This window comes from Lepidochelys kempii, chromosome 8, assembly GCF_965140285.1.
Source record: "Lepidochelys kempii isolate rLepKem1 chromosome 8, rLepKem1.hap1, whole genome shotgun sequence".
Classification (NCBI taxonomy): domain Eukaryota; kingdom Metazoa; phylum Chordata; order Testudines; family Cheloniidae; genus Lepidochelys; species Lepidochelys kempii.
Genome location: NC_136387.1, coordinates 13897001 through 13920693, shown reverse-complemented (window position 1 = coordinate 13920693; position 23693 = coordinate 13897001). Strand labels below are relative to the sequence as shown.

At 42.7% G+C, this 23693-nt stretch overlaps 1 protein-coding gene across 4 annotated transcripts in view; it reads right to left on the bottom strand.

Annotated features, from left to right (window-relative positions):
- The window catches only part of FSTL4 (follistatin like 4), a 775101-nt gene that overhangs the window by 207880 nt on the left and 543528 nt on the right, over positions 1–23693 (bottom strand). For all 4 annotated transcript variants that reach the window (XM_073355595.1, XM_073355597.1, XM_078853995.1 and 1 more), the window contains one exon: positions 2958–3148. In XM_073355595.1, the coding sequence (XP_073211696.1) occupies positions 2958–3148 (191 nt within the window). The remainder of the gene's footprint in view (positions 1–2957; positions 3149–23693) is intronic.

Below are 23693 nucleotides of genomic sequence, written 5' to 3'. Positions count from 1 at the left end.
TCGATGCTGCAACTGAAGGTTTGATTGCAACTTGGATAGGCATACCCATTCTAGCTATGATTTAGATAGCATGGCTAAAAATAGCTAGGAAGACATAGCAGCACAAGGGTCAGCATGGGCTGTATAAGCCCCCCCAGAACCTTGGATCCATACTCATAGTGTCAGCCTGTGCTAAGGGTCTGGGCCACGGCATCTTTACTGTTATTTTGGGGCGTGCTGGCTAGATTCAAGCCAGTACAGTTACGCCAACCTGAGCTGCAGTCACACTTCCAGTTGCAGTGCGGGTGAATACATACTACATCTGCTACTATCAAGCATAGACAAGGCCTAAGCGTGTTCTCCTCTGGGAGATGTGGATACGCAGCACCCTGGAAAATCAAACCCATAGCAACTTGCCCAAAGCTGCCCAGCATATTAACGCTAGAGCTGATTTTAAAACTCAGGAGCTTCCAACTTCCACTCTTGTGCTGACTAGACCTTGCTGCTTCCTCACTGAAATAGTACTTCTTCTTAATTCTTAATTATAAACCAAACCCTACGCAAAAAACTAGCTCATTGAGTTTTGCCTTCTATTTTTTTCCCTAGAAATATGGAGCAAATGAGGTTACACTGTGTGATCTAATAACTATAAATGGCTAAACCTTTTTTCAGTGCAAGTTCAGTTTTAATGTCCTGATGGAATAAGCGTCACATAAATGGAGAATGAAATATGAGAGTAGAACAGACAATCAAGTGTCAGCCTGCGTAAAATAAAGATATTGTCTTACATCCATCACCTTTCCTTAAAAAAAAATATCAAATTTAGATCAGCTACTTTATATATTCATAGCTATGAGATCTAAGAAAATTTACTCTGACACCTTGAATTGTCTAATCTTATGTCATGTCAACTGCATTAGGATTAAAGCTACAGGAAACTGTTCTACCTACTAATAAACTCATAAGAGGAGTAAGCTTGCTAGCCTGCCATTTGTCTAGTCGATTCATTTTCATGATAAAGCTGAAAGCATACATGCTTACCCAGAAGAGTGAGAACTAGAGATACTTATCTAGAGCGAAGTGATAAAATGCTAACTTTTGCAACTGAAGTGGCTTCCTAAGAGCCATTTGCTTCTAATTATTCTCATGTAAAGCATAATAGAATAGTAAATACAGATAATTAATTACAAACATTCTGAGTTTGTTTCCCTAATTTTAAAATTCTCTTGTGGTTTTAATTAGGTGAGCTGAGACAAACGTGCTAAGAGACCTGTGGAACTGTTATTGTTTTCTGTAGCTTGCTCCCCTGTGGGCTTTTTCAAACTCACTTCTGCCCACGGCCCATGGCTATCATTTAACATTCTATGATGCACTCAAATCCAACTTTACAGCAGAGAATTCTTATTCTTTAACAATTCTTCGGAAGATGCTCACCTTCCATTCAGAATGCAACTATTTACTCTCTGAACACTTTTCTAACACTGGAGCTCCTAAAATCCCAACCCCAGTTTTTTTGACAGGCAATGCCCTGCTAAAAGTCTACGAACACACAAACAACTTTTCTCCCCTTTTCCTGGATTGGGGGGGGGAAGGGCGGGAGCAGCAATGTCCCCAAAATGGGCTGCTCTGAGGATACAAACGCAACTACTCCAGTGTCTATGACAAGTGACCATCACATCCACACCACCACTAGTCTCCCACTAGCATCCTCTGTCTGCCACTCCTGCATCACAGCAGGACTTAAGACTCGGGAGACAAGCTTCCTGCCGACAGTGGGTTTAAGTGGGAGGGGTTTGTGCATTGGCCAATCCCACTCTCTCATCCCAGCCAGCCAAATGACTAACTGGTACAGAAACCTGCAGCAAGCAGGGTCACTGGCTTGGATGCAGCTATTTGACCCATAGCCAGGAGCTAATTTGTCACTTTGAGAAGTTATGCTTCTCTGCTCCAAAGGATAGCCACCTTCACCATTTAGTCTATGGCTGGGACTATTTATCCATGGCTGAGGCATGGTAGGTGAGTGCTAGGGCACATCCATCCATTGTGAGCTGACATACTACACCTCTGGGGCCCAGGCTGCCTGGAGATCCTTTACATGTTTAGCGGGTGATGGTGTTCCGGCACAGAACATGAGATGTATCTAATGCTGTGTGTTGTGTAGTGTGATTGCCTTCCTCTTCTTGCTTCATAGCCAGCAGCCAGCAAGCTTTGGCGAAAGGAACACAGAGTATATAAATCCTTCTTGCTGGTACATAGGGTACCAAGCTCAGGTCAGGGTAACCTCCATGGTCAGGACTCTCTCAGTACCTCCGTTCTGGCACCTGCTGGAAACTGATTGCACCTTGAGTACACATGGAAATCAGTTCAACTCTCAGTGCTCCATGTTTGGTTAACTTTACCAATTAGATTAATTCAAACAGCATAGCATGTTGGTAATTAAAGATTATTATTTTTGCAGACTCTGCATCTTCTCTCATTTTATTATGTTCAATAATCAACACTTCAGTAACTGCAAAGAGATGTGGGGGGAACAAAGCTGTTCAAATATTTTAAACTTACTGTAACACTAATGCAGTGTTTGGAAGGTGGTGGAGGGGCAAGCTTCATTTTCTAATTTAAATCTATTTTTAAATGCAAATTAAGTCTATATTTGTCAGCAAACTGGAAGAATTTAAGGAATGATTGTAAATAGCGAGGGATTTATTTTTGGAGGGGATGGTGAGAGACCTGGATAAACTGCCATATTTTTCTTTGTAAAGTATCCTAAACTGCTTGAGAAAATGCCTCGGTCTCCCAAGGGAGGAGGGGGAAAGACCTTTTATATACTACAGTAGAATTTTCTTCCTTCACCTAGTGTTAGACAAACAGTTACACACAACTATTCTCACAAGAATTTGGCTGTGTTATATTCAATTTACACTTTGAATGAAAAATGCAATCCATTTCATAATCCAATTTTCATTGAGCGATAAACCCACCTGAGCCAGTTCAGAGCTGCTGAGGTGCCCGTCACTGTTTATATCCAAGTACTTAAACATGTCTTCAACTAACAAGCGCTTCTGGGATGTTCTGTCCTCTACAGGGCTGCTCAGCTGGCTGTGGTGATGAGCTTGAAGGTCCAGGAGTATGCTTTTAAGACGGCTGTAGTCTGCCATTGTGCAAGTGTCACCTAAAACATAAGATTGTATTACTTGACCATGTATTTTTACCTTGATCTGTGTAAAGGACTGAACTTCTAAAGGGAAAAGTAAGGCACAATCAAAGACAGTCTGTCTGTGCAGACATTAGCTCTCAGATGCTATGCTTTAAGGAGATCCTATAGTCATTCCCTGTTGTAATAGCTAGCATTTTTAATAAATCCTACCTCAAGGAAGCTCTTAAACATGTTCCCATACAGATAACAAAGTTCTGATTAGCAGCTACATTACGCCTAATAATCTCCACCCATATTAGATTATATTCCTACTATATATTCCTTAACAACACTTATAAAATAAATACAGACACCCAATGATAAGGAAAAATAAATTCTAGCAAGCCTGAGTTTACAACACTTTATGATCATAAATAAATGCCACTCTAGAGCCCTGCACCATGTAAATGGTGGCATTGCCCTGACTAAAAACTGTACGGCTTTTTGGCAAATGAGGCATGACACACACTGTGATAGTAAGTATTTTATCTCACTGGCAACGTGCTACAAAAAAGAGAACCTTACATCCATCACAAGCTGATAAATTGGCCACCGGGAAAATAATAGAAGGTGACAACCTTAAAGACCTAAATGCATCTGGGGTTCATGGCACTGATTGTACCTATCACCCTGCGTGGAACTGAAGCAGAAAGTGATCGTGCTAACCCCTGAGATACTATCCAGTCCAGGGCCAGATTTTGCTTTCAGTAAAAACGGTGGCCTCAATGTAATTATTCTGGAGTGACATTGGTGTATTTGAGCAAAGAATAAGACTCAATGTTTATGACCTAGAAATTCCTACTGAGGCAGCATTGTAAAAGCATGAAAGGCAGTTCTCCAATGACTTCCCTCAGTGTGAGTCTGGAGAGCATCTTACTCTGACTTAAGAGGCTTATGACAGAGGTTCTTATTCAGTTTAATTCTAGACATCAGCTTTTAAAAAACTTTTTAATTTAAGGCCCATTATTGTCCTTTTTGGGGTCTGTTCCTAGCACAGGCGGAAATTGCTTAGGTAGATCTGGGGTGCATCAAGACAACAATAACTCAAAGTAAATCTTCTTTCATAGAGAAGAGGCTCTTTCAGGGACAGATTTTCCATCCTCTTTGTTGCTAGATTGCATCGTTTGATTGGTCACTTTGATGGGAGAAAAAGACAGGAGGAAATAAGGAGCATTTCCCTATCTGTCCCCACTCCAATCAAAACTGGATTAATACTACAAGGTGGGATGTATTTCTTTGACAGTGGACACATCCATTCAGAATATTTTTTGGCACCTCTGTGCTCAGAGCCTCTAAAAATACCATGATTCGACTAGATGTAAGGCATACAGGCAGGACCTACCTTCATTGCTTCAGGTGGCATTTTCCAATCCATGTCCTAGAGAGATCCATGCTGAGACTAATATCAAGAAGATACTTTGGATCCCTCTTCCCCTTCTGTCAACCCCCTACATTTTCTGAAAGCCTCTCTCCCCCCATGGATATAGACCACTCCACACCTGTCATCAAACTTCCTGCAGTGACCAGGAGGACTGCTGGAGAGCGATGCAAAGAATTCCCTCTCCTTTTTGTTATCTCCACAGAGCTCCTGGCCCTTCCTCCTTTTAATCTAGGAACGAGAACTGAATTTACACACACCTGTTTACCCTGTTGTGCTAATACTGGGTTGCCAATTTTCTCTTTTGCTTATTTATATTTACTTTTTCCAACATCATATCAACTGATTCCCATTCTGAGTGGCACCTAGATCTCTGTTTCTTTCTGTCACACATTTAGTTAGAGAAAAATCAACTGCCTTACCCATTGTAATCAAACAGTTTTGCTATCCTGATATATTTTTGGCTTTTGCTACTGCAATCATATTTTTTCCTCTCCAGTGTTCCAGATGAATATCACAAGTAGGGAAAATAAATCTGTCTGGTTTGCTTCCAGATCTGTTTTTTAAATTTATCTTATTATTATAGGTGGGCCATTTGTTGATACTGATACTGAGTTTGCCCAAACAACCATGTCTATAAGAGTCATAATCAGTTCCTTAGTCATTCAGGGCAGGGTTTGCATGGTGTGAAGTCTCTGAAGTATAAATCCACATAGTGAAAACCTGGTTCAAAGCCCACTGAAGTCAATGCAAGTCTTTCAGTGGACTCTGTGTCTGGTCCTACATTAAGAAGATTGTATAGCTGCTTCATTCATTGAGGAACATCCATCCTTTGCACTCACTGAGGCAGGGGCCCTGGGGTAAAAGTACTAAGGGATCATGTAAATAAATACTATATCATAATGCATGTGCATAAGAGGGCAGAGTTAAGGTCACATGGGAAATATAAATGTTGGCATTACCTAACATATGAGTGCTTTGAATATTCGAATATAATTTTTGTATGTAATTAATTATAACAACTCTTTACTCATCTATAATGCCTTTCATTCAGAGATATCAGACTGTTTAACAAATATTCATTAATGAAGCTTCGCAATGTCCTTGTGAGGCCGGTTAGTGTTCTCATTCTCATCTTACCATGGGGGCACACAGAAGTTAAGGGTCAACTGCTGCTCCCAATGAATTCAATGAGCCTTTATCATTGACCAGGGCCATCCCCAGCTATTCTGGGGCCCTACGCAGCCCCTCCCCCCTGCGGGGGGGGTTGCATGTGGGGCCCCAGGTCTCTGGGGGGGTGGGGCAGGCCTCTGTGGGAGGGTGGGGCTGGCTTGTAGGGCGGGGGGAACCCCCCCCCAGCACTCACCAGCGGCACGGCTGGCGCTGGGTTGCTGCACTTCCCACCGCCATGAGTGCAGGTCCTGCCCTGCTGCACTCCTCAGGGGAGTGGGGGCAGGGCTGGGGCGGGGCCGGGGCCACGGGCAAGAGGTGCGGCAGGGGCTGGAGCAGCACACCGCTGCGCCGGGCACCAGGAAATTTGGCGCCCCGCATTTCCTGGTGCCGTACACAGCTGCGTGCTTTGCGTCTGGGTAAGGACAACCCCGTCATTGACTCTTGGGGAGCTGGCAGGCTAAAAACAGTAGCATAGCTGCAGCGGCAGGAGCAGTGGCATCACGTACAACCGCCTACCGGAGCCCCATAGGTACGTACTTGGGGCAGCTAACCCATGCTGCTGCCCTACTGTAACCACGCTCCCATGGTTAGCACGCCAGCTCAAGAAGAGTACGTCTACACGAGCAGGGATATCACCTTTCTGACAGTGAGGCAGTGGCAGAACTCTTGAATCCCGTCCCTGTGCTCGAACCATGCTTCTTTCCCATTTATTAATCTTAAAATTCATAAACTTTCTGGCCTAGACTTAATCACCCTAGAATGACTTGGAATTTGGCAACAGATCACTGAGCCATTACACCCCTATTTGCAAAATTAATTTGCTGTGGCACAGCGCCATGAATGCTGTGACTTGAGCCAAAAAGAGAGCGCAGATACGTATATAAAGAAACGTTATCATAATGCGTCAGTGCAATCAGATATATCAAATCCGAAAAGAATGGGAACACTGTACCACAGTGCCATTCTTATACCAGGAGCTTGCTCTGAACATGTTGCCAGATGAAGCAGAGCAGACATTTACAGGGAATGAGTGTTTGAACACAAACACCATGGGGGCTGGCATATCTTGCCTTTGGAACTCTTTGGAGCTAATTGGATGCTTCATTTGTTGTATAAATACCACTAAGCAATTAGACTCCTGAATAACTGGGTTGCTGGAAGGGATCTGCTGGGCAGAGAGCTCACTTCACAACCTCACCAGCTATTGACCCAATGTAATTTTTTACCCTTCCGTATGTGTTCTCTATCCCAAGGAAGTCTCATCTACTCAACCTGCTGCCATGTTTTTAAATGATGCTTGTGCCTACACCTACCCAGCAACCATCACTCATCCACATGGTGCCCCTTCCAATTATTTACGTGCACTGCTGGGCAGGTATAAAAATCAGAGCTGCATTTGTGACCAAGATGCGGGTGTGCACAAATTTCAGTGGCACATACATCACTAGGATTTTGTAAAGCGGTTTCTACCTGCTACCCACTCCTTCCTCACTGTCCAAGCAGCCACAGTCTTAAGTGGCACCCCATCACTATTTTTCCTGTAGATACTGCAAGTAATTATCAGATGGAAATGTAACAACTCACCACACCTCGCCTCATCCTTTGAAAAGCCCATCCCCGCCGACATGGTGCTTGCTAAAGTATGGTGTACTACAGAGATCTGAGCACACACAGGATTTGAAACTCAGCCCCTTAAACTGCAGCACAGATCAGTTCCAAAACACAACACAAACCACAATGGAGACCAGAGATGGACAAAGTCAGCAACAGCCACTAGCAGCAACTTCCAGAGGCTTTGCAAATCCTATCATATCCAGCAAAAGGCATTTAGAAGAGCATCATGTTGCTTTTACTTCCACTCTTGCTGCTGCTGCCATGTCCAGTGTGGGGAATTGTCCAGCAAAGATCTGCCCTGAACAGTATTATGGTGTCACGCTACTGAGTACTAACCAAAGAGAACCAATATTATTGAACAACATCATAGCTGCATTATCCTTTCCTCCAGGTTAAAAGAGCACAAACTGATCACAAGGATAAGAACAAACCACCACCACCACCAGTGTCATTTATCATCACAATCAGCAGAATGAGTAGCAAACTGCACAATCATTGGGGAAAAGGGGAAATTATGGCATTTTTAACTAAAGGAACTGGGGCAAATTCCTATCCTTACAAACAAAACTATGGCATCTTTGATATTGACATCTAAGAAACAGAACTGCATTTTTAAGGCCTCGCCCACTTAGCTATCATTATTTCTTCTACAATGAAGAATTCAGTATTACATTTTCATAGCTTATATCACTGTTACAGGGCAAACTGTGCTTTAGACTCCTTGTATTGCCTCTTGAGAACACCACTTTGGAGATAGGGTTAATTAAATTCACCCCTCTCTGGGCATGAATCATGCAGTTCAGCCACTCTGGAATGGGATACCTGGCTGTCCAGTGCCCCATTTCCCAACTGCATGAATGCAACAGGCCCTATTGGGTTTGGCAATACGGTTGACAACTTTCTAATCGCACAAAACCATATACCCTGGTCCTGCCCCCTTCCCTGAGGTCCCGCCCTGCCCTGAGGCCCCTCCCCTGCTCACTCCATCCCTCCTCCTCCTGCTCTCCCCCATCCTCACTCACTTTTACTGGGCTGGGGCAGACAGTTGGGATGTGGGAGGGGGTGAGATCTCCAGCCAGGGGTGGGGCCATAAATTTGGGGTTCCAGATGCAGGAAGGAGCGGGCTGGGGCTGGTGTTTGGTGTATGGATATGGTGAGGGCTCCAGTTGGGGGTGTGGGCTTTGGGGTGGGGCTGGGGATTAGGGGTGCAGGAGAGGGTTCAGGGTTGGGGCAGGGGTTTAGGGTACTGGAGGGGGTTCTGACTTGGGGAAGGGGGTTCAAGGCGGGGGCTCCAGTTGGGCAGCGCTTATCTCAGGCGGCTCCCAGAAGCGGCTGGCATGTCTGGCTCCTAGGCAGAGGGGCAGGGGACTCAGTGCACTGCCCGTGCCTGCAGGCACTGTCCCCACAGCTCCTATTGGCTGCAGTTCCTGGCCAATGGGAGCTGTGGAGCCGGCACTCGGGGTGGGGGCAGCGTGCAGAGCCCCCTGGCCGACCCTGTGCCTAGGGGCCAGACATGCAAGCTACTGCCAGGAGCCACACAGAGCTAGGGAACCTGCCTTAGCCCCATTGACCAGACTTTTAGCGGCCCTGGGCGTTCTGGTCAAAAACCGGACACCTACCAACCCCATCTGGCAACAGTAAGAGATTCTCTTCAGAAGCCTGTGACAACAGAAATTTGCAGTGACACAGACCCTGGCAGCAGCTTCACAAGGAAGCATTATTTAGTCATTCACCCAAAGGCACAAGGCATGCAGAGCGAAGGTGTAGAAGATATACTCATTGTTGTGCCCCTCCTGTGTTTGTCGCCCCTCTGCTGGCAGGAGCTCAGGCCATCTGGTGCTTTGTCTCTTCCTGTAAGTTGGCCCTCTGACCAGGTCGCTTAGAGTCTCCCCCCTTCCAGGGTAATAAAAAGTTCAATGAAAATCTAAAATGTATTGAATTTATAGCAGGCCTTCAAGCCTGGTCTCAACTCAGTAATCCCTGCCCCTTTATTCACAAGGCTTATACCACCTTTCCTGGAGCGGTTGGTAGAACCCAGGCTCACCCTCTCCTCTGGGTTCCAGCCCAGAAACACTGTGCTAAGCAGCTGAGGTCTGCTTCTTGTGATCCCTCACTACTCCCTTGGGCTGCTCCTACCTTTGCTTGTTTGCAGGAGTCTTTCACAAAATGGTAAAAACAATAACCGTTTATTGCATATTTCCCCTCACCTCACTCTTAAACTTTTCTTGAAGGCTTTGGTCCATTTAATCTAACCCAGTCATGTCCATCTCTGGGTTGGTATAAAGCAGACTTTCCTTCTCAAGGCATGCTCTCTCTGGCTCTGTGTGTTTCCTGATGCTCACTGGGACACACACACACACACACACACACACACACACACACACACACACACACACCCACACACCCACACACCCACACACACCCCTTAGCTCACCCCCTTCCCTTCTCTAGGCCAGGGATCCTGTAATGCAGCAGTTCTCAAACTTCATTGCACCATGACGACAAAAATTGCTATACTATCCCAGGATGGGGGAGCCCTGCTGCCCCGGGGGCAGGGCAAAGCTGAAGCCCAAGGGCGCTGGGAAGGGGGCATGTAACCTTAGCCCTGGGCAGTGGGGCTTGGGCTTTGGCTTCAAACTTTCTCGGCCCAGGGCCAACACCAGCCTTGGTGACCCCATTAAAATGGGGTTGAGACTCACTTTGGGGTCCCAACCCACAGTTTGAGAACCCCTGGTCTAATAGTTTATTCTTCTTCTTTGATCCTAGGCATAGCCTTAGGGAAAGTAAACAATTCTTAGTCTGGATGGAGTCAGGTGTGGGGATTCCCCAATAAACAGCTTTTCTATTAAGAAAAGGAGTACTTGTGGCACCTTAGAGACTAACCAATTTATTTGAGCATAAGCTTATGCTCAAATAAATTGGTTAGTCTCTAAGGTGCCACAAGTACTCCTTTTTTTTTTGCGAATACAGACTAACACGGCTGTTACTCTGAAGCTTTTCTATTGTTTCCTCAAGGATTCTTCTCTGTGTCATTGTTTTGCTTTTCCTGCTTGGTTGCTTTAACAGCCCTAATTGGTCTAACTTCACAGCCAGTAACCATCATAAACAGAAACACAGAGGCATGCACCATATGGATGAAAAATGATACAGACATTTCCCAATTCTCCATTACATATAAAGAAATTATAAAGAATGTTTATTAAAGTACAGGGGCAACATGAGGCTCCTATCCTCACATCCACAGGTACAACACCCATTGTATTCCAGGGCAGTTCACATTAGTCTGTTGGAGTCACTCCTAAGGATCTGAAGTTAGAAGTGGACCCAAGAAGCATGAAATATTTTATTAAAGTTAGAGATCAGTTTGAAGCAAACAACCCTAAATTTTGTGGATTTTCTATATCCAAACCTCAATCCAGGTCCATCTTGCAAATGCCCCTCGTCCTTATAACTGGCCAAACCAAAGCCCTGGATTCAACCTCCTCTGAGCTCAGGATGTCCAAAATCCAGATTCTGATCCACTTTTTGTAGCTTGAGCCTATCTCTAATTAAAATGCTACTTCCACTGTTCTCCATAGACCAAACTCCTCCCTGGTGTGACTAAACTGAGTTACACCAGGCAAGACTTTGCACCCATATACTCAGTGGAGTGCCAAGGAAGGGATAAAAAGAAAAGGAGTACTTGTGGCACCTTAGAGAATAACCAATTTATTTGAGCATAAGCTTTCGTGAGCTACAGCTCACTTCATCGGATGCATACTGTGGAAAGTGTAGAAGATCTTTTTATACACACAAAGCATGAAAAAATACCTCCCCCCACCCCACTTTCCTGCTGGTAATAGCTTATCTAAAGTGATCACTCTCCTTTAGTGCATTTATCCCTCACCACATCCCTCTGAGGTAGAGCAGTGCTATTAGCTCCATTTTACAGATGGGCAACTGAGGCAGAGAGAGATTAAGTGACTTGCCCAAGGTCACACAGGAAGCATGTTGCTAAGCAGGGAGTTGAACCCAGGTCTCCCAAATCCCAGATTAAACCACTGGGCACCCTTCCTTTCTGATACTCTACATCCTAGCAATGCGGTGTCTATAACAACTGCATGCAACTCACCCATATACAACTCTTCTGCAAGCTCTTTGGATTCATGTCTCACTCTCTCGAGTCAAAGGGGAAATGCAGACCTGGTGCAAGTCCACTGACATCAACAGAGTTGTACTCACTTGTGCCAGGTTTGAATTTGGCAGAAAATGTTTCACAAAACATTTCACGGGTGCTTCTCAGCAATTATTTTGCCATTTTCAATCACTCTGCGCATTGGCAGAACACGTTGGGAGTATGTGCTGTCACTGTTTTCTTATTATTTCTCCTGTCTACACTGTAACCTGGAAAATGTTACTACTTCAGTAGGCTTTGCCAGTCCTGATTTCATGGCCTGTTTATCAAAGCTATTCAGGAGTTGCTCTGAGATTCATTTAGCTCTGCAAGAACATTACAGTGTGCAGCTGTGAAAAGCTTACAGTGCATCAATTATTATTTGCTTTAAAAACTGACTCCTTTAAAATATGTGCTTGAGTCAAAAACTCCAGAAGATTTTGGACAACTTGGATTCAGATGTCAACTTTGCCACTGAGGACTATTTCAGTAATGGGCTGAACCGGAGTAGCCTATCTGAGCACCTCTGAAATTTGTGACTCGGTCTTGCTTCTAAATATTACCTAACAGGAGAGCTTTGAAGCAATTCATACACTATATATGCATATACTACAACTAAGGACTGATTGCTAAGACTGAAAGCTGTTCAGGGAGAAAAGTCAGTAGAACCAGCTTGATACTCAGACACTCAAAAGGCATAAGGCACCACTAAATCAACTGAAAGCATTAAGAAGAATTATTTAAGCATCAGTAATTGCTATAAATTATCATTGCTTTAAGTCATTTCCCTTAGAGACATTCCGATTAAACATGTCCTGATTAAGTAAAGTGTACACTATTAGCTTTAGCATCACAGAAACTGAGAGAAAAGGAGACAAGGAGAATGTGAATTCTGTCCCGATGGAGCATGCATAAGGGGCTAATTTTTAATACTATTACTGAACACAAGAGGACAGGACAAAAAAGAAAGAGTTGATCAAACCATATGAGCCCCAGAGGACAGCTTCAAGTGCTTTGCTTTTTTCCAGATACAGGAAGAGGGAACAAGACTGAGTGAGTACTTTTCACTTTCTAAATTAACGTCGTGTTTGGAAAGTTACCAGATAGCCAAACTAGAGCCTGAAATATTCCATTATCCACGGGACAGGTACAGCATGGGCCGGGAGCAGTACCTAAAACTTCCCCCACACCTTGTTTTTAGTCTGATTAGCTGAAATTTAGAAATGAAGAGTCATTTTGAACAGGAAAAATGGAATTTTTCCTTTCAAAAATGTTGAAGCAAAACCTTTGAACAGTTTTGAAAAAATATTCTTAACTTTTTTTTTTAAGTCAAGAAATTCACTGAAACCCACCCTGTTCATAAATGGTTTCAGTCTCCGTGAACTGGCATTTGTCAATGAAAAATTCCTGACCAGCTAGCTCTAAAGGGGAAGCACCTACAGGGTATAGGAAGTCTGCTCACATTAGTTGATAGGGGTATGCCCACCTTTTGTCAAAGAAGCTCCTAAGACAGAGGTGCTTCTGGCATCCCAAAGCACCTCAATTCACAGACAGTGGTGGTGGCCAGAAACACTTTTTTCCAATCGGCCTCTGGCCACGAGCTTGTGACCTCTTCTCTGAAGTAAATCTTGTCACTGTTATCCAGGTTTTTGTGACCTCCAGTGCAATTCAAGACGTTGATGTATAAAACTGTGCTTGGTTTAGGTATTGGCTACTGTTAGGATATAGATATTCAGGCCTGTCTGCAAAGGCCTGTACTTTAAGAATTTAGGTATATTCTTATCACTTGTCTAGTTCTAGAGGTATAAAAGAAAGAATCAAAATCACTGTCTGCTGGTGTAAGGGCCTTCTCTCACTGTGACAGTCTGAGGCCCTGTTCTTAGGCTAAGGCCTTTGGCTAAGCAGCAGAGGCAGCCATAAGCTAGGAAGCGAACAGTCACATCCTCCCATTCCAAACTAGTCACATTGAAATAAGGTGCTATTGGGCTGTTAGGCACTATCAGGACAGGACTGTATTCCTATCACCTCCAGAGAAAGGGAAGTGCCTAGAAAATGTAAAAGGAAACTTAGTTTGATAGCATCCTGTATGGCAAGAACTCACTTATCAATAGCTGGGATGTGAAATCCTCACTTCTGTATTGTTTTGTCATTATCGTTCCCACTTTGCTATTGTTTGTCTGTATAATCTCTGTCTGGTTCTGTGATTGTTCCTGTCTGCTGTATAATTAATTTTGCTGTGTGTAAACTAATTAAAGTGGTGGGATATAATTGGTTACATAATCATGTTACAATATGTTAGGATTGGTTAGTTAAATTTCAGGAAAATGATTGGTTAAGGTATAGCTAAGCAGAACTCAAGTTTTACTATATAATCTGTAGTCAATGAGGAAGTGAGTGGGCGTGGGTGGGGGGATGGGAACAGGGAATGGGGGTGTGGAAATTGGAATCATGTTTTGCTAAAGGGGGAAATGGGAACAGGGAATGGGGGTGCAGAAATTGGAATCATGTTTGGCTAAGGGCAGGAATGGGAACAGGGACACAGGTGTAAGGCTCTGTGGTGTCAGAGCTGGGAAGGAGGATACTAAGGAAGGAAACTGGAATCATGCTTGCTGGAAGTTCACCCCAATAAACATCGAATTGTTTGCACCTTTGGACTTTGGGTATTGTTGCTCTCTGTTCATGCGAGAAGGACCAGGGAAGTAAGTGGGTGAAGGAATAAGCCCCCGAACAGCTACCTTAGTAATTATTTCTCTTTCACTATCTCTCATGACAGCAGATGAGAATAGCTGAGGCACATTTGCTAACAGCCACTAGGTTTGAACTTTGGAAGTCTGGAAGCAAGATATTTTTGGTCAACACTCCCTACACCTCTGTAATTTTGTTTCCCTGATGGTTTGTCAAAGAATTCATTGTTCATCTATTTACTCAGCTGCAGTCCCTTATATACATGACTAACTTCACACACTGATAGTCCCACTGACCTCATGGGACTACTCACCTGTATAAACTCACTCACATGCCTGTTTGGAGGACCGGGGAGTTATAACCTAATCAAACCTATTTGTTAATAAGGCACCAAGTATACCTATGGCACTGTATTATAGGGGAAGCTGGTAATAACTCCTATGTTTAGGCTGCCTAACACTTTCCCTTATAAAGGATTCTTGAGTCCTTTTAGACTCATAGATTTTAAGGTCAGAAGGGACCATTGTGATAATCTAGTCTGACCTCCTGCACATTGCAGGCCACGGAACCTCATCCTCCTGAAATAGACCCCGAACCTCTGCCTGAGTTACTGAAGTCCACAAATAACAGTTTAAAGACTTCAAGTTACAGAGAATTCTCCATTTACACTGGTTTAATCCTGCAAGTGTCCTGCGCCCCATGCTGCAGAGAAAGGCGAAAACCCCCAGGGTCTTGGCCAATCTGACCCGGGAAAAAATTCCTTCCCGAACCCAAATCTGATCTGTTAGACCCTGAGTATGTGGGCAAGACCTGCCAGGCAGATACCTGGGGGAAAAAATTCTGTAGTAACTAGAGCCATCCCAATCTAGTGTCCCATCTCCAGAAGTTGGGAATTTTTGTTACTGACGAACCACATGTCATTGTAGGCAGTTCCATCATACCATCCCCTCCGCAAACTTATCAAGCTCAGTCTTGAAACTAGTTAGATTTTTTGCCCCCACTGCTCCCCTTGGAAGGCTGTTCCAGATCGTCACTCCTGATAAACTCTCACACCTGCATTGTTTGCAGCAGACCCTTGTTATTTGCCCGGGGAAACCCCTTAGTTAGGGTAGTGCCTTTTCCTTATCCCAAGAAATTCCATTCAGCTTTTGTTGTGAAAAATACTATTTTCCTTCTCTCATGTACATTTCTCAAGAAAACTTCTTTCGTCCGCATGCCAGAATAATAACTAAGCACGCCAACTTTCTATGACTAGACACATGTCACCGTCCAAGCAACTGCAGACACTGGACTGGGAACACCTGGGAGCAACCAGAGCAGCTGTAGGAGGGGTAGGGTGGAAGCGAGTTAGTTTGGGGTGCCCTCACTCCTAGACCTGTTACAGGACCCCACTGGGGATGTCACATGGGGCAGGAATCACGCTGGGCTCCCTGTCCCTAAAAGTTCCCCCCTGGTGCTTCCCAAACCCAACACCTGGCCCCAGCACTTCATTTCCCCCCGTCTTTGAGGGCACAATGTGGAGCTACAGCTTCCTTTCTAAGAGAGAGCTCGGCCAAGTTCCCACACAACCAAGTGCATAGCCCCAGAAACCCATCCCCTCAAATGGGACTGGGGCTCCTTCAGCCTTAATTGAGATCCCTTGTGCATTATGATGCTATCTCTAAATATATGATCACACACTACAGTACTTGTTCCCACAGAACTCTGATCTTATTCAGCACTCAGCAGGAGGAGGCAGAATTAAGGCTGTATGGGCAACCATCAGTCTGGGATTTTCTAATTTTTTACTTTGTAACCTAAACACTGTTCTTTTAACAGAAAGAAAAGGAGTACTTGTGGCACCTTAGAGACTAACCAATTTATTTGAGCATGAGCTTTCGTGAGCTACAGCTCACTTCATCGGGTGCATCCGATGAAGTGAGCTGTAGCTCATGAAAGCTTATGCTCAAATAAATTGGTTAGTCTCTAAGGTGCCACAAGTACTCCTTTTCTTTTTGCGAATACAGACTAACACGGCTGTTACTCTGAAACCTGTCTTTTAACAGAGTTTTTTAAAAAAAAAAACACAAATAAATACACTTAATAATAAAACCATAATAAAAGATTCCATGTGCTCCAACTCAGGCGGACCATAATCTTTATTAAAAAAAAAGTCACCTTCCTCATTTAGGCAAATTTTCTGTAGCATCCATGTCGCTTCTAAATATTGCTGCTCATAAAATGCAGAGGTAATGTCATCTGGTAGTAATTCTTTGTACAATACTGTAAGCCTTCTCCAGGGATAGCTTGCATGTTTTTTTCTTCCCATGATACGAGATACCAGGGGCGCAGAAATGTCTTTGTTTCCCTAGTACTGCTGGAGATCAGTCTGTTTACCTTCTGCGAGCTGTGCATGCTGCTTACAAGGATCTTAAAAGAAATTGCTTATGACTTTCAAATAAATCCCACACAAGGTGAATCCCCTCCTGTGAACTTTGGATAAAACCTTGGCATATTTGCCAAGTTCAAAGACTGGGATTTCTGGCAAAAGTTTAGATAAACAATCTAAATACCTACTTATCCTCCAGGAACATTCTGAAATGACACTTCCACCCCCAATCCCAGCCTCCTCCCTGCAGCCTGTGCTGATGTTGCATTACTTGAGATGAAGCCGAAAGCGAAACACACTGTAAAATTAACATAACATAGAGAAGTCTTTAATTTCTCTCTTACTTTCTATGGGAGATCTTTGAAGAAACAAGTCCTTTTTGTCTGTTTAAAGCACTTACAAAGCTTCTGATGCCTAGCCATCCTTAGAATTAGGAAAACCAAAAAAACAATAAAAAACAAAACAAAACAGAGTATTAAGCTCCGATTGCAAAAATGCTGCAAATAACACCTGTCACATTTACATGTTCCGTTCACTCAGAGCTATTCGGTTTTTTGCTATGTTTTTGTAGCAGCTGCACAATTCATTCTGTTTATAACTTCTGCAAGCTTTGGCAGATAAAATATTGATCAGCCTGCCAAGAAACATAGAGTGTGATTCTATTTTCATGTCAGAACTTGGTAATGAAGTACATTTATCAAGCCAGTCCTTTTTGTGAAAGGTCAGTGGTGAATGTGGCTAAATTGTGATGACACCTCATTAATCTAGCTTCCACAATAATTGCCCCCTTTTGAAAACTGTAGTCCAGGTTTCTGTGAATTGTAGCAGATTATTACAGTGGGATCCAAAACCGATCCTCGATTCATTTTTGAGTAAAGGCAGATAACAAGGAAATAAGAACTTTGGCAACTAAACATCCTTCAAAGTAACATTTTTAAAATAAAAACAAGGAGGGAAACGAAAGGCTTTCTTTGATGGAAAAACCTAATCTTGCTGCTAAAATATTATTCTGCAAAGGGCATTATAATGTGGCGCTTTTGAGAAATTTACCTGCAACTTAAATGTGAAGAATGATTTGATTCATAGATTCCAAGGCCAGAAGGGACGGTGACCATCTATTATGGCCTCCTGGATAATACAGGCCATAGAACGTCCTGAAAATAATTTCTAGAGCAGATCTTTTAGAAGAACATCCAATCCTGATTTTGAAATTCTCAGCAATGGAGAATCCACCAGGACCCCTGATAAATCGTCCCAATGGTTAATTAAACTCACTATTACCTGCAGTCTGAAGTTGTCCAGCTTCTGCTTCCAGACAATGGATAATATTATACCTTTCTCTGCTAGACTGAAGAGCCCATTATCAAATATTGTTCCCCACATAGGTACGTAAAGACTGTAATCAAGTCACCCCTTCACCTTCTTGTTACGCTGAACAGATGGAGCTCCTTGCATCTACCACTATACAGAAAGTTTTCTAACTCTTTCATCGAAGGCTAACCCTCTGAACCCTCAGCTCTTCTCTGAATCCTTTTACCAACACCTTTCTTGAATTGTGGACATCAGCGCTGGACACAGTATTCCAGCAGGAGTCGCACCAGTGCCAAACACAAAGGTAAATAACCACTCTTTTCTTCCTCAAGCTTCCCCTGTTTGTGCATCCAAGGACCTCCTGAGCTCTTTTGGCCACAGAGTCACACTGGGAGCTCGTGTTCAGGTGATTATCCATCACAATCCCCAATCTTTTTCAAAATCACGGCTGTCACAGTTCAGAGCAACGGCACATGTATTTCCCCTCAGTGGTCACTTTCAGGCTTCCAGCTCTCCAGCCATTGCCTCTCTGAGTGGAGACCCACGTCTTGCTCCTTTCTGTTTGGGGTATTTCCAGGCTGCACAGTTCCCTGCCTTCACTGTGTTTTTCCCAGCACAGACAGGCTACCCATGGAGACCTGCTTTCTCTTCACAGATAGTTAACAGCGGTAATTGCTACAGTTAAAAGTTACCACACTGCTAGGGTTGTCACAAGATACTGTCACATGATGAAACCTCCAGGAATTATCCAACAAAGTTGGCAACCCTACACACTGTTCTTTCTGTGCAAGCCTATTTTATTCTTAAGGTAAATACACCTCAGGGAAAATATATTAAACACAATAAAAGAACCTACACACACTAATACGCTTAGCAGAGTTCACCGTAACATGGATTCTGGCAGGAGCAATCCTTCAAACCTCCCCACCCCTTCCACTTACAGGGATTACTTGTGGTCACAAGTTCATCACAGCTTCAGCTCAGAACAAGCACTCAGTCTTATGGGTCTTCAGTAGGCCCAGTCCTTCCACCCTGCCTAAAGATCAGAGTCCTCTGTGGAACAGAGGTCCTGTCTATTTGCTGGAGCAGGAGGAAAGCATTGGACCAGATTAATACCTTGCTATTTAGCCAAAACCCTTTCTTTGTATGTTGTCTCTGGAGAATCCAGTTTGAACTAGTATATGCATCTCTCTGCAGTGGGTGGTTTCAAAGATACATGCAATGCCACAATAACACATACACAATTCCATTTTAATGTTCCTAGATGCATTCATTTAGTTTCAGAGTAACAGCCGTGTTAGTCTGTATTCGCAAAAAGAAAAGGAGGACTTATGGTACCTTAGAGACTAACCAATTTATTTGAGCATGAGCTTTCGTGAGCTACAGCTCACTTCATCGGATGCATACTGTGGAATTGTATTAAAACACATATTGCTTGCTTGCGCCCAGCTAACCAAGTGATTCAGATTGATCTGTATCAGTGACCCATCCTCTTTATTATTTACCACTCTCCCAATCTTTGTGTCACCTGCAAACTTCATCAGTGATTATTTTATGTCTTCTTCCAGGTCACTGATAAAAATGTTAAATAGCTTAGGATCAAGAACTGATCCCTGCAGGACCACACTGGAAACCCACCTGCTCAATGATGATTCGCCTTTACAATTACATTTTTACCTACTGGTTAGCCAGTTTTTAATCCATTTAATGGGTGCCATGTTAATTGTATATCTTTCTTATTTTTTAATCAAAATGTCAAGTGGTACCAAGTGAGTTCCAAAATGACCCATGTGCAGCTCCAATGCTTAACTTGAACTTAATGGGGCTACTTCCAGTCTGTGAATTTAAGCATGTGCATAAGTATTTACAGGATCCGTGCCCTAAACTAGTACAGGCTGCTGGATCCATTCCAATTTGTATCCACAGAAGTAAGACATCCATTATAGTTAGTTGCCAGAACCAGACGCCGTCAAAGTCAATGGCAAAATGTTCAGTCTTGTCAGGATTCCAACTAAGAAAGTGCAAAGGTGCCTGATGATTCAACTAAGAAAAATACAAAGTTGATCAAACTTTTTTTGAACCTCAGAAAACACAGGAGATGAGGAGATGTTTTCCTGGAAATATGTGCTAATTCTTATTTTATCCAAATCAAATTTACTCATCCCTACTTGTAGTAACAACGTGCTTAATTTGTGCCGGGGCTGAGCTGGGGCAGTCCATAGCCCCAGCACCTCTGGGTTTGCTGTGTCAGTTATGAAAGTAAAAAAATTGCTTGAGCCCTGATCCCTAATTGCTTGAACCTGGATACCTCTTTCATTACAAAGTAAGCACTGTATGCAACCTAGAAGGTTCAAATGGCAACACACAACTTTATACCCTTCTCCTAACCCATGCTGCAATCTACCTTTATGTATTTGCACGTTTGTAGCTAATCCTAATTCAGTACAGATTCTTTTGTTGCCTGAAGCTGGTGCGCTAGGATTTCATGATTGGGAATCACATTAGGAGCCGTCTGCCTCTAGCCAGCAAGGTGAATTACACATGATTATTTATCGGCATGCTCAGCTGTAAAGCAATTGAGAGTGCTGTATTTGGCACCGCTGCAGTCAGATATTTGCCCTTAACTGCAGTATTGTGCTAGTGAAGGAACTCTGACCTCAGCTATTCCAAGGGTGAAGCATAACAACAATACTTGAAGACTCTACAGAAGGTGAACTCCAGTGGCACTAATTTTCAGGGCAACCCTTCACCACCACCGAATGTGGTAATAAAGAGGTGTTTGGAAAATGTCATTTCTAACTAAGAAGGCAATGGGAGGGTCATTTAGTTGTCCTTTAGTTGTCAGTTACTTTAGAATGCATTGGCTGTTTTAGGCAACCTGTCAGACGGCAGAACCACAGCTCTTATGGTAATTTCCTAGCTTGAGGAGCAAAAACACTGCAGAAGAAAACAACACTAAGAATAGCATTGTTTTCTTTTCCTTTTATAAGTGGGGAACAAAAAGAAGTGGTTTTTGCAAACTAGTCCTTCAACTGATAACATCAAAGGCATTTGAGGAAGGGCCCATCTCGTCAGTTGTTCTGTTCAGATTTTGTCCAGTATTTTGGCAACTAATCCTACAATGGGGAAAAAAAAACCACATTTTTTCGACAAAGGTGGAATTTTGAAATTTTCTATTCTTATATCCTCACATGTCACTAGCTTTGCCTACTAGGCTAATCCAAAGTGAAACACACTTCTGTAAGCAGGATAAGGTGACATACTGTAGGCTGTTTTATTGTTTCTTTTATAAATCATATTAAAATTTGATTATCTGATGGAAAGGAAATGTCAAAGACCTAAGGCAGGAAGCGTTAACAAAATCCCTAATTAAAATTTTACAGAATCTGAATTTATTTAAGAAACATTCTAAATTTCCTTTCCATTTATGGCCAAATTGTCAATGGGCCATCTGAGTGCATAAAAGAAATCAGTATTATTTGCATGCCTATGATTGTAAAAATTTGGCCCTTAAACATTAGGTTCTGGAATCTGACTAATCCGATTACACGAACTCTTTAGTTCTAAGAATACACTGATCTCAGTTTTTATATTGCCAATGGCTGACTCTACCAGTGTACATGTTAGGGAGAGGAAAATAAGGGATGATTTGGGGGGGGGGGGTTTCTTATAAATACTTATTCTCCACATACAAATGCCCTACAACTCTCTTTCTACCATCTCCTTTTATTTATTATTATTTACTCTTTTTTACATGGTCAGATGGGTGTATCCTTTCTTCTCTCTGACTGCCTCTGTGTAGTCATGAGGGAAAAGCTTTAAGACCCTTAAACGGGTCAGCAAAGAATAACTTGATCAGCACTCCACTGGAGACATCTAGCAAAGCGCCAATATACAGCAGACTCTAGAGTCCTGTGGTAAATTCAGAGCTATCTTGCAAAGTGGAGGACCCTTGTAAACTTTGAGCTTCTTTCAGCTGTGGGATTTGCTGGGTCTAAACATTGCCTCTGGGGAAACTGGTTTAGAAAAAATGAAAAGTGACCCAAACCTCAGTCTAAGCAAAGCGATCATTCGACACCTCGATTACTTCAGATACATACTTCCCATACCAGATCAGTGTCCATTTCTGCTTCAGCAAGCCATCCCACGGATACCACTGCTGGTTGTCCACAAAATCAATCAGAGGCTTTGAAAAGTCCTTATTGACATTGATGGGCTATCTTTCATTCTTGTGTGTTCTGCTGCTTCTCTGGACACAGAGCTATGTATTGTATTCTGAGTATGGCTCAGCCAGAGAAGCGCTTGAGCACATTCAAACCCTCTGAAACCTTGCAATGAATTTTGGGTCAAGAATATCCAAAAATGTAATTACCTCCTCATTTTTATCTTTGAAATATGATTCTGTATTCATTTCTAAGAACAAGATGGCTACTATTATCATTAAGCCAGTAATATGCTCTGCATACACAATCAACATTTACTTTTTGCTCATTTGTTTATTTTTTGACACCAGGATTCCTGCACTGTATTTTTCAATACATAGATGAGCAAAACTGCACAAACAAAACAAAATAAAACTAAGCAGCTTTTTATAAGTATTTATTTATATCATATTCTATAGTTAATTATTGAGGTTGCAGTTTAACTGAACACCTGGCCTTTGCATGCATAAAACGATCAATAGAATAAGCTCCCTCAAAGCACTCTCTCCTATTCCTCAAGTACTTGAAAAAGGATATACGTTATTACTGTATTTTCTTATGGAATTTTAGGACAGTGATAATCCATGCCCCTTCCCACAAAATCAAATAAACAAATTATTGTGAGATAAAGGCCTCAAATCCTATAGAGTGATGATAAGAGTTATTGGCATGGCAGTGTGCACACTACAGGGGAGTTAATTGTAAAGCCCACTGTGTTATGCATTAATTGGCCAGGATAAACTCTGCTGGCAAGCACTATAAGCTCCCTAGTGGCCACTAACGTAGCACTGTTTCAATCAGCGTTACAGTAACATGCACTAGGGAACTTTTAGTGTATGCCAGTAGGGTCTACCCAGGCCAGTTAGTGTGCAACATACTGGTCCCCTTAGAATTCATACCCCTTTAGTGTGCACTGCCAGGCCATGTGAACAAGCCCACAGTTACTGTAAAATACAGGACATTGTTTTACAATAACTATATTGTAGGCAACTTCACTGCAACATTTATACAATGTCAAACAACGTGGCAAATAACCCAACACACTGCTGCTGAAATCAAATAAAGCCAAAGACAATGATCTCTACCATCCATACACAGTGCAAGTTTAAGGCCCTACATTGGACATTTAAGTAGAATTTGGTTAATTTTAAAATGCTCCCATTGCAGTATGTTATCTGGCAGTCTACTTTACAAACCATTAATTCCCTCAGAGTCTAAGTACCTATTTTACTCCTGCTTTGAATTTGCATGTTAGCTGTAACTTTACCAGAGTTACACTTAAGAGGACCAGATGTTTAACATAATGTAAATTCATGAACAGTAGCAATCTTCAGCTGCTGCTACTAGAAAAATGCAAGTAACAAATAAATACCAAAACTAACTTGCCAATCTTAAAGATATTTTTCAGTTAATGCGATATCCATATTTTTCAGATAGCCATATTTTATAAAGCGGCAGAAGAGTGCACACTGAATAAATCAGGGAAATAGAACAGAATGTATATGATAGAATGGCTGCTATTAAGCACTGGACATTTACAACTTGAAAGAGTTAAATTTACCTCAGCAGCAGTGGTTTCATTTGATCACCAACAAAAGGAACCCATCCATTGCTCTTGGAGTTCTTAAAATACATTC